Genomic DNA, 12532 nt, shown 5'->3' with positions numbered 1-12532 from the left:
CTCTTGCCTTGTCAGAACTTTCTTTCATAAAGAAATTGGTACAAAAGAGAGAGAGAGAGAGAGAGAGAGAGAGAGAGAGAGAGAGAGAGAGAGAGAGAGAGAGAGAGAGAGAGAGAGAGAGTTGGGGGGAAGCAAATGCACAGTAAGTTTATTTTTTACCTTAGTACAGTGCATACATGTGTACATAACACATGCACACATATACAGGCTGAAAAATAATTGTATGTAACACTATATTTTTGTATTAAGTAAATTAAATAAATTTCATACAACAAGTATTACAGTATATAGTATACGCTACTGTAGGAATATTTAAAAATATACTAGAAGTGTTATAATAAATGGTGGAAAGGTAACATTAAAACAATATCTAAAGATGGCAGATACAAACCCACTACTCAGCGTGTTTGAAATATTGGTAAGGGCCAGCTTCTCACATACTGGCCAATTCGCTTTCCGATCCAATTGCAGGATCAGAACACGGTTTTTAAGTGAATAGTGTCTGTATTCATAAAATGCTGGATAACCAGTTATTGTTGAGTTAACCTGAGTATATGGAAACATTTGAAAGGAGAAAACTTGACCCCAAGGGAACAGTGGTGCACTGTTGTGTAAAAATCTTTTTGATTTTGTTGAAAATGGAACAAGATAAAAGTAAAGAAGGGAATAGCAGATTAATATAGGGAAAGGAATTGGTGAAATGTACAAGGCACATAGCAATTACAGTTGAAGTGGAGTAGGTAATGAAAAGAATTTTGAGTACCATCTACAGTGGGCCACATAAGGTCCACATAAGACGTTATTCTCTATGGGGTAATAAGCCCAATACGTTACACATTTAAATAATCATAGGGCTCATTTGAATTATTCTTAATGATGATAAGTAATAATGTAAGCACAGTAAAGTTAGGCAACTGTTGTGAATAAGCTATAGGGAATGAATGGGAAGTAAAAGGCAGAAAGCAGTGCAGCTGGGGTTTAATTGATGGTGCAAAGAATTTTAATATATACCCCATGCTACTAATGGCTCATGGTAAGTGGTAACCCCTACTGGGAGAGTAAATGGAAACAACTACTCGAGCATCTACAAGTAAATCCTTGAAGGAGTACCTTATGAGAAAATGCAAATGACGATGATATATACTGTAATGAACTTCTTTTAATTTTGATATGTACAGTATATATTTTTAAAAATTTGTGTCTTAACTTTCATGAAACAGTAGTGTAGTGATAAGCTATATTTTCAAACCATAGAAAAAACTTCCTGCCTTTTTTGCGTTTGTGTCTTTGAACATACGAAAGTTTTTGTGTTCAGACATCTCAGGGTTTTTTTTTTTCATAAAGTACACCTGTACTGTGTTTGTTCCATATTTGGCGCTTATGTTAAATCCATCGTTTTTTTACAGAGGATTCTTCAAGCTGGATACATATTCCTCGTCATAATGTTTATTTTGCGTTGCCAACAAAGAAGTAGGGATTGGCTAACAGAAAAACAGTTATTCAGTTCGGGCCTAGATGTGTGTCCTCTTAATGCAAAGGTATTTATTATTATTATTATTATTATTATTATTATTATTATTATTATTATTATTATTATTATTATTATTATAAGAAAATGGAAAGTATTTTGAAAATTGCATGGTCTTTTAATAATCAGGGGATTAATGGAGTATATCAGTGTTGACTGATAATAAACTACCAACTTGAAATTCAGGTACACTTAGTGATGTAAATTCCGGTGGAAAAAACTACCAAGATAAAAAACCTGGTTTTTTCTTGTTTCTCATATAAAATCTGTAAATAATGGGAAAACAAGCTGTTTGTGTGTTAAATAAACAAAAACTTAGTTAAAATTCACATAATAGAATTATTACAGGTTCTTTTATAGGCCTATACCATCAACAGGTATGTTTATATACATACTGTATATTCACTAAGGGGTTTTGCCCTCATGTTTACAGTCCTATTGCCAACTTGCTACTAACTCTGTTCCCCTACTGCAAGTAGGTGAAGCCAAAGATGCCAAAGGCAATAGATCAAATAAATTTATTTTTCTTTTTTATTATTTTCTTAATTAGAAAATGGTTTTGTTATCATAATTCATAACATCAAGTCTTATGTACTTTCTGCAACAAAGCTTTAAATAATATGTATTTACTACTGCACAATACACCACTTACAATGTCCAGCAGTACATGGCAACTTTTATAGGAGTGGCTGTGTAGTACACAGTCTGTACATGTCTAATACCAGTCAGGCTGTATCTTTCTCTCACTCCCTCTCCTCACAGTTACTTATATAACTTGCTTAAAATACTTGTGCTACACGTTTGGTAATACTGTATTAATTTCTTAGGAATCATCATTGCAATAAGTTTACTTATGTAATAGATACATAGGATAATGGACACTGTATTCAATTGTTAAAATTATTAATTAATGTAAATAATTTAACCTTAAAGAATTCATTCTTTAGCAGGCAACTCTGAGATACAGATAGTACAAGAAATTATAAAAGTATCGGAAAAATACCGGTTTTTTCCTACCCAACATAAAAAAAAAAAATTTTTTTTTAACATCATTAGGTACACTACAACATGGGGAAAGTAGCTGCTGACACGGGAGATGTGCTGGAAGCAGTAAGAAGATATCGAGAAGCCCTTCATCTGAATCCTGATTATGATCAAGCTATGAACAATTTGGCCAATATTCTAAAGGCAAGTCATAATTTATTGTATTATTGCAGTATATTTATTCCTTTTTCCTACAGTTTCATTCCCAAACACATTTTCACAAAAGAAAAATAGTAAAAGGAAGGAAAATAATTGAAGATTAAAGAAGTACAGTAAAATTGCAGATATCAGAGATCAGAATATCTGCAGTGTCTGAGATGCATTGGGTGATGTGAAAAGTAATAAAGGAAAGTAGAGCAGTAATTTCAGGTGGTAACCAAGTTTTCAAATTAGGTATGCTCTAAAAACATGGGTAGCTACCAGTGCCACTAATGTTTCAGTGATAATCCCTATATTATGCTTATATTTCACCTTACATTTTGCTTATATTTCCCCTTATATTTTGCTAACTTCCAACCCATCTTATGAAATGAGCTGTACAGTAATAACAATGGTAAACAGGCTAATGTGTGAAGTCACTCCTCGTTCAGTCTCACCAACAATTCCAAGGAGAGTGAGTAGTTAGGATTAGTGAGCAATCCCAAAATCCTAAGCTAATACTGGCTACCCTATACAAATATACACTAATTTAAAAAAAGCATATAGAACCCAAAGGAGAAGAATTGTTTATTAAGGATGTATGTAATTATTGTGTATTAAAGACAAACACCCCAAAAAATACAATACAGTACAGTCCAACCCCTTAAATCCGGGAACCTTGGGACCAGGCCGCTGCCAGACCATAGAAAATCCCAGAATATGTAAACATAGTCTTGCAAGCTGATTCCACATACAAATAGCCTAGTTGCTGACTTAGCCTACTACTTGGCTAAGTTCTGACACTGCTTTTTATTATTTTATTGCTCATATATTTTCACTTTATCATTTTATAATTTCATACTGTATAATTTTCTTTAAGATAGTGTACTTCATTTAAGACATTTAACCTACATTCCCGAGTTAGCCCAACCGTAAGTCAACTACTTAATTTCTCTCAGAATTTGCAGAATATTTTCGGTGACTTTCATCTAAATTTACTATCTTCATGATTATCGCTATTAGTTTGTTCATCATTTATTTTGATTGTAGAGGGTAATGAGGTGACAAAAATAAAGAATGAATTTCAGCGATCACTCAGTGCATTTTGACACTTCACTGTCAAAATGTAAACAAAGCACACCACCATCTATTGAGGAAAACAAACACTAAACATTCACTAATGGGAGAAACATTTGTAGCATAGATAAAGATTTATGCTTGTGCTTCTTACCTCTAGCATCATCTGATCTCAGGGATGACATATCAGATGGGTAAATATACAGCTATATAAAAGAGATTATCAAAACCATAACATCTATAAGTCTTTCAAGCACTCTAAGAGTAAGGAATTCATTCGTTGCTAAATGTCAACAAACTAATGGTGGCTGATTCGAAATCGAGCTGAACCACGGGAATTCCCAGACCACAGAATGCTGGTTTTAAGAGGTTCGACTGTTCTATAGTAAGCAAAATGCCTTACAAAAGACTTCCCACAGTAGGCTAGTCTACCCAAGCTGTGTACAGTATATACGAAGAATGAACTTATCACTCATAATTAGTCCTTAGGTAGTACATGTAGTGTATATCTGTCTCTGAGTATGTAAAGTAAATGCTGTGTACAAGTAGCAATAAAAAACATGATAATAAGATTACTACACATACAAGTCTAATTAACTGGCTATTGAGTGAGCATTTACAGTGTTATGTACTCAATACAGTAAATAACAATCATACAGTATGACTAAAACTAAAATAATTATGTACTTTCCAAAGTTTCTGTCTCTGTTTCTCTCACAAATTGTTTTTATAAATTTTAAGAAATAAATATATGCATCACAAATTTATGTAAATCTGTGAAATAGTTTAAATGATAATAACATCATTGAAAAGAATAAGGATTAATACTGCAGTAACCAAATCATTACTTTAACGTAGGACTTACTATTGTGGGCTAAATACACACAAACATACCCTATTTATCATTTGATTTGATTTGATCTGCCAAGTGAAAGATGAAAACATGGGGAAGATTTACATTTAGATACATAATACTAGTTTAGAAAATTTTTGTGGAGACAAAAAAAATTTGTGTTATTAGTTTTCTTTTACTAAAAGAGCATTCTTTGAATAAATGTGATATTTTATGGTTGCAAACAAGCAAACAAAGTTAGTTATTTATACAAATTTGTATACTTTTCTAACTTCCAAAAGCAGTAAATTTTTCCAGTTCTAAATGTCATACTTATTTAATGGAAAAAGTGCCATATCTTTTCTCCCTTCCCAGTCAATTGCAGAGGAGTGATTGATGGGAATTACAATTTTTTCCTCTGTCCCAACCAGTGATGATTCCCCTGTATGGCAATCTGGGTTTGTTGAGAGAGAGGAATCAGTGGTAGCAAGATTGTTGTGAGAGAAGAGTTAGTGGCAAGTTATACCAATAAACAATGACTTCAGTCTTGTTTGCATGAGATTTAACCCTAGACTCTCAGGAAGCAGGTTCAAGGAGGTGTTAAATTTTTCCTTGCTTCTTATCATCTTTGGCTGCTCATTCCTGGCTCCCTGTCTGCTATAGAAGATGCACTCTTACAATCACCCCAACTTAACTTTTTCTCCAGTAATTTTCACCTCATGTTTTACAATTATTTCTTTCTTTCTTTCACTGCAGGAGACATTTAAAAGGGTGAGGTTAGGAATTGCAATGATCTGTGCCATTTTATCCATTGTCTTTTGTGTTCCCAAGCAGTTGGTGGAAAGGTCTGATTAATGCCTCACTACCCTTGGTGGAAGAGGGTCTGTTTAATAGATTTGTTTTCACCTTTAAGCTCATCCCTGAGGAGCATTTACTATGCCTCTGGAATACCAGTTCTTTATACCTTGAACAGTCTTTCTTCCAGGGAAGGTCAAAGACAAAGTTTTCATTATCCTCTGATTCTCTCACATGAATTTTCAATGAAGGAGATAGGTGACCTGTTCTCCTATTCGATTTTGAGAGTGGCTGTTATTTTCATATGAGCTTCAGTTTTGTGAATAGCTTTGTTCAATCTCTCCCTGAGAGTAACTTTTGGGGTGGAATTTTAGCTCTTCCTTCATTCTTTGTTTACAAAAAAACACATTTGTGACTTTTGGATTGACTGCCCTCTGAGCTGTTTTAGATCAATATAGAATTTGCTTAGTCTCTCTCACTCTGCCAGTCTCAATAGAAGTTTTGTATGATATTCTTCTGATAGTGGTGCTAGAGTTATGAGACAAAGCTTTATTTGTGAGAATACTTCTTGGATCTATAGGCCTGTAGCCTAAATGAGAACAATCAGGACAGAAGATCTATTCCTCTTCAGTCTGAGGCTTCAACCATAAGGTAATTACCCATTCTTCAAGTGTCTGGGTTTGGTTAGATTAGGTTAGGTTGGGTACTTAACCCAACCTAGCATAGCTTGACCTAATCCACACTTCAATAACCTGGATCTTCTTAGATCTCGAAGCCTCAGGATCTGAGGATAGGTGTTCCGAGGTGTTGTTAAAGAACGGTACCATGGTAGCTACTTAGTCAGCAAGAGGTGGGGTGCTGTGTCCTAACATTCCCTCAATTGACGGTACAGGTGCACAGGTTTGCAGTAGCACACTCAGCACAGCGGTCAACCAGACACATACTAGGATGATGGATGTATGACAGACAGGTTTGGTTTCGCGTTCATGATTCAAGTCTTGTGCATGCAACTTCCCTTCGTTTTACCTGATTCGTTGGGAGATCAACAATACCTCCAAACTAAGTTCCAACAACTTGTGTTTGGTTCCTACTCAGTCAAGAACCAGTGTCTAGGAGCTCCATTTCTTTTGACTTGATGAAGTTACACTCCTTGTGTGACGAGTGAGAGATGTAAGCGGTAGCTGTTACTGTTATAATTACCAGGTGATCCACAACCAAGGAAATTATGTGGATCTTAAGACAGTTTCAAGAGTTTCAGTATCCAAATAGCACTCCTCCAGAGACTTTTCATTCTTCGGAACATTGACCAGGGCAGCAGTCTCCTACACTTCCTTTCTTGGGACTTAAGCACAGTTCTTTTAGACTTTCAAGAGTCTCAAGATCCAAGATAAGCATTGCTCGGTGTGATAGCAATGACACCACGGTAGTGCCATGGTCAACAAAAGGTCCTAGTGTCCTTTCATCTGCTCTGTTGCAGTGCAAGTACATGAGCGGACAGAAGAACATTCAGTGCAGTGGCCAACCATACATCCCAAGCAAGATGGCTGTCATTATAACATTTATTTGCTGAAGTCAGGAGGTAAAGTTGATCTTGGCACCCTGACTTCCAGATTCGTTCAACCTCTGAAGCAGCTTGATCATAGTTCTTCTTTCTTGACTTACTGAAGTTGGCACTGTTCTGTTCTGTCTTCTCGCTCCTTTGAATAAAGTAAGACATCTTTGTTACCCAATTAGATCTGGAAGCTTATGCCTTTCATCATTCTACATGTTCCAAAAGTGTTCAGTAAGATGGATCATTCCATTTCCTTGGTCCTGTGGTGCCAATGACAGTATGATGTCTACGTTGCCTCCGTAAAGACTAGACTTTCAACCCAGTGCTAACTACTCATTTGTTACCTTCGAGTTGCCCAAGAAACGGTGTCCAAATTGTCATTTCTCTGACTAGTGAGACGATCAAATGAGTGTACCCCACAACTTCTTCGTGGACATCAGTATGTTTCAGACCAGATCTTTTGAGGCCAGGGGCATCGGTCTATCCATCGCATTCAGTAAGAACCTGTCAGTCAAGTATTAGGATGGAATGTAATCATACAGATCACATTCATTTTCTTTTACCTTGGGACATTGCCCATAGGTCCTTGGACTCCTTTTCCATGGATCCTATGGTGAATGCTCAACAAGTCATTTAGTTGACCTGCTCCTGAGGGACAGGTTGCATCTAGCCTAAGGTGTGCGGCTGCTGGGAGGCGTGTGTGGGACTGGCCTCCTCCCTTTCTCCTGTCTTCCTTCCTCTTCCAGTGGGCAGCTTTTCTCCTGCCTTACTTCCTCTTCCAGTGGGGAGAGGAACAGTGAATGAGCCATCACATGCTGGACTGGCATGCATGCAGGTGATCTAAGTGACTGGGTATCATATCCATAATTTAACTGTTTGGATCAGTAGATGCAAATCCTTCCCTCTCTCTAGCAAGAGGAGAGAGGAACTGACTGTGAGCAAATGAGTTGGTTATTCTTAGCTTTATAGTCTCCGACAATGTGAGTTCATCCAAGCCTTTTTGAATCAAGGATATTACATTCCTTTAACTCGAAATGCCCAGAATTCTGATGATTTAGTATCTCTCTTGTTCAATAGAACAGAGGTATGGGCTCCTTCCTTTGCCCTTTCATGACCAGGAAGAGAGTACCCAGGTTAGCCGAACTACCAGTTAGTTCAGAGATTTACGCAGAATCCTCCCTCCAAAACATGTCTCCCATATGTAAAGACCGAGGGTTTGTATTAGTGTAGGAACAAATGACAAATTTTTATTAAAGTAATTTGTATTTTTTTTAATATACAAACCTGAGGTCTTTGCATTAAGGGCCCACCTCTTACCACCCCTCATTCTCTTACCTGGGCCAAAAGGTAACTGCATTGAACTAAATGCATACCGACTGGGTGGGCGGTTCTTCTGCCCCTACCATTGGTAACTGTTACTATAACCAACCTTCTAAAACTTTTATGGCCAGATTTCCAGCTTGCTGAAAGTTAATCCCATATGTAAAGACCTCAGGTTTGTATGTTAGGAAAACTACAAATTAGTTTAAAAATTTGTCATGTTTTCACATGTGTCTTGGTAATAGTGTGGTGACATGAGTGAGTATTAGAGCAGCCTGTCCCTTTTGTCGATGAAATCAACAGTAGATTTCATGAGGTCACTGAAGCCAACAGTCTGGCTATGGGATGAAGATATCCTTCACAAGAAGGAGGACAAAGAAAGATATCACCTTTTTGCTAGGATTCAAGAACTGGTTCATTCTTAACTGCTTGGCCAAAGTGCCCCTGGAGATGAGGAATTGAAGGAATTTTGGGATAATCATCTCTTGGTGTCCTGGAATCCTGGCTCCTGATGACTAGTGGCAAGTAAACTGAGTGGAACACTGGAAAATCTCTGTTGTTCATCACAGAAAGTATGCTTCATGTGAAGGTATTTCCTGTTGTAGTATGACCATGTGCTTTTTAAATAACTTATTGCAAAGGAATAGAGGCTGTACATAACTTCTCTAGCTTGTTGTCATCTTTCATGGTTAGATATATCGGCCACAAAGAGAGGTATAAGTGAATAGCATCTCCATCATCTCACCCGTCGAACTCAGGTGTTTTTCGTTTGGAAGCGATATCCACCCCACCTCTGCCATGTTGACCGTGTGATGCGTTTGTCGCATGTAGCCATAATATGACTATTTATCCATCACCCGTGATTCATATACAATCGAAAGCTAAAAAACGTCCTTTAATATCCAATTCACTCTACCTCGGAAATAATATATTTTCTTATATGTTACCGAAGGAATTTAGTTGATAAAATAAGTCCACCGTCCGTGGTCGAACCAGCGACGGGATCAGGACTGAGCACTCAGTCACCACAAAGTGTATAGTGAATAACATCTCCCATCATCTCACCGTCGAACTCAGGTGTTTTGCGTTTGGAGATGATATCCACCCACCTCTGCCATGTTGACCGTGTAGATGCGTTGTATAAGTGAATATCACATCTGCATCTCCCAAACGTCTTTAATATCATCTCACCCGTAATATATTTTCGCATATTTACTCAGGTGTTTGCGTTTTGGAGTCCGAACCAGCGAAGCGATATCGGGACTACCCACACTAACCAGCCGGCCCAGAGGGTATAAGTGTTCAACCCACCCGTCGAACTCCAGGTATTTGCGTTTTATATGCCATGTTGACCGTTGTAGTGCGTTTGTCGCCATAGCCATAATATGACTATTTATCCATCTGCGTGATTCATATACAATCGAAAGCTACAAACGTCCTTTAATATCCAATTCACTCTACCTCGAGTAATATAATCACTGTATATGTTACCGAGAGATTTTAGTTGATAATAAGTCCACCGTCCACAGAAGAATTCGAGACCTAGCGACGGACGAGGAATCAGGACTGTTGGCCTTTCTTAATTAAGCCTAGAGAAGGCCTGGTGACCTCTCCATCAGCCCACCCCGTCGAACTCAGGTGTTTCGCGTTTGGAGGCGATATCCACCCACACCTCACCATGTGGCGTTAACAGTCGCGTTTGTATGCGTAGCCATAATATGACTATTTATCACATCACCATTGATTCATATACAATCAAAGAAAGCTACAGCATCCTTTAATATCAATTCACTCTACCTATCGAGACCCCTCAAAGGAAACTTCGCCGGTGGAGGCGGCGTCGGATTTGGCACTTCCTACTCCGGGATGTAGTCACTGGAGCGATCCAGAAGCGTTCCTCTTAGTTCGGACAATTGCTCTCGGTGAAAAGCAGGCAGTATGTTGTACTTTGCGAGCGGCCGTCTGCTTCCGCTGATAATGATAAGACAGGCGTCCAGCTTCATTCTGGCGTCTCATCGGTAGAAAATGAATTGGTAGTTGATATTACGGCTCCTTCTTCGATCCCAGCAACGGGTAGCTCCGCCAAGTCGGTCTAATTCCAGGACATACAGCAGAAACTCTCTTCCCTGATGCAAGTCTTTCCAGCCCTGCAGAAAAACCGGATGCAGACTTTTGTCCACCGATGGCTGTCACGTCGCCCTGAGAAACTTTGGCCCGATGCTCGCACAGGCGTGCCAGCTCTCAAATGACTTCAGGGTCGTAAGGACAGCGAGCGTGGTAAAAATGTTTAGCCTATTCAAGAAACCTCCAATCATTCCACGTCAGCCTGAGGAAGCTTTTGACAGATGTCGCACAGGCCAGTTACTCAGCGACCTTAGGTTGGGCAGACAATGATTGTCAGAAGTCTGGGCGCCAGGGCGCCGAGTAGCTCCAAGGATGGGCGCCAGGGCGCGGCGTCAAACTGGGCATGGGGCATGAGCGTCAAGAATCTGGGCGCCAGGGCGGCAGGCGTCACGAAGTTGGACACCAGGGCGCCCAGGCATCAAGTCTGAGCAGCCGAGGCGCCCAGCGTCAGGAGGCTGGGCGCCATACTTTATCACTAAAGAAGATGGGCTGTAGAGACGCAGGCGTCTGAGACTGGACACCAGGACGCCGAGCGTCAAGGTGATACTTTGAAAGGCGTAAGCTAACTTTGGTTTTGGTCAATCAGAAGAGAGAGATTGATGATATCCCTCAGTCTCCCTGTGGATCATATCGAAGAAGTTTAGGAAGAAGAAGATAGTAAAGACCATCAACTCATCAGACTTCAAAACCTATGAAACTTTTTGCGAGTTTCCCTAGAAAACTTTATTCCAGCAACTCTCGTTCCCCACCTTCCAGAATTTACTCTTGGAGCGCCTAAGGAGTCAGCTTTTATAGAAGATGGTTTTGTCCAGCTCCGTCCAGAGAGGGCTCTTAAAATGATGAATGAATGGATGCTTTCAAAGAAAGAACAAGGAAAGGCAGCCTTTGCTTTTCCTCCAGCCAAGCCAGCTTCAGATCGAAGCGTTTGTTATCAAGCAGGGAGAATGGGTCGCACCTTAGGGCACACCTCTTCCCAAGGAGACTTCTCTGAATCTTGTTGATTCATGCTTGAGTGGCCATGGGAAACGAGATTTTGTTGGTCAACATCAGAGTTGGACCACCTCCTCGAAGGAATTTTTAGGGCCTTCGAGGTCTTTAACTTTCTGGACTGGACCAGAGGCATTGGGAAGAAGATGGGATTATTCAATACGACCGACAAGAAGAATTTGTAATGCCCATGTCGTGTATGGATAAAGGAATCAGAAGCGGTGCCAGCCAGATGCGGCGCTTTTCTCAGCAGGAATCTTGAAGAAAAGGGGCCCATCTTTTGCTCTTTCCACAACTAATGGGGTGCATCCAGTCAAAAGCGGAACTAATTTAGCCCCTTTTCCTCTCCTCTTCCCTCAAGACTTTTAGTTGAAGGGTTTCTACATCCTTAGCTCAGAAAAACCACAAGATCTTATATCCAGAAGACAACGAGAGAATCTTACCAACGACTTTCCTTGACTAAGAAGTAAAGGCTGAGGCTTCTGTGTTTCAGGGATCTCAGCCCCTTCGTAATTCGACCCCTCAGGTAGAGGTTCCTCGAGAGGCGGAGTAGAGAAGATCTGCAGCAAAGGAGTGCCTCTAGACGGGAAGAAACAGGACTTGGCGTTCTCACAACTGAGCGCGGTGGGTGCAGGCTATTTCAACTTCTGGCAGGTATGGAAGAAAGAGGCGGATCCTTGGTCCATTCAGCTACTCAGGATGGATGCAAAATCCCTTTCCTAAGAAGCCCCGTTGGCAGACAAACCAATAGATCTGTCTCCAGATGCAGAGCGGAGGTCAAGGCACAGGCGATTCCTTGTAGTTTCTTTATTATTGCAGAAGAGCGCCAATAGAGAGAAAATACAAAATCTGGATTAAGCGGGATTTACAACCCGCCTTTTCTAGTTTAAGAGCTAAAGTTGAGATGAAGTACAGATGTAAGAGTACCCTCAACGCCTTTGTACAAAGAGCAGAGAAGTTTACCATGGAAACAACAAAATCAGTGTTATGTGATCCAGACATACGACTGGATGGCGTTTCTTGGACCTTCAGAATACATATCACATTCCTATCACCAGGGCTCCAGAAATACAAGATTAAGTCTTCCAAGGAAAGTATTCCAATTTAGGGCTCTTTGCTTAAACTAGCTTCTGGC

The 12532-nt window shown here is 39.6% G+C and overlaps 1 protein-coding gene across 1 annotated transcript in view; it reads left to right on the top strand.

Annotated features, from left to right (window-relative positions):
- The window catches only part of LOC136851461 (protein O-mannosyl-transferase TMTC4-like), a 180895-nt gene that overhangs the window by 135855 nt on the left and 32508 nt on the right, over window positions 1-12532 (top strand). The window contains 2 exon segments of the mRNA XM_067125562.1: window positions 1407-1538; window positions 2585-2716. Of these exon segments, the coding sequence (XP_066981663.1) occupies window positions 1407-1538; window positions 2585-2716 (264 nt within the window).

Source organism: Macrobrachium rosenbergii, chromosome 3, assembly GCF_040412425.1.
Source record: "Macrobrachium rosenbergii isolate ZJJX-2024 chromosome 3, ASM4041242v1, whole genome shotgun sequence".
In the NCBI taxonomy this organism is placed as follows: Eukaryota; Metazoa; Arthropoda; class Malacostraca; order Decapoda; family Palaemonidae; genus Macrobrachium; species Macrobrachium rosenbergii.
The sequence above is the reverse complement of the archived record's forward strand: the minus strand, read 5'-3'. Positions and strand labels throughout refer to the sequence as shown.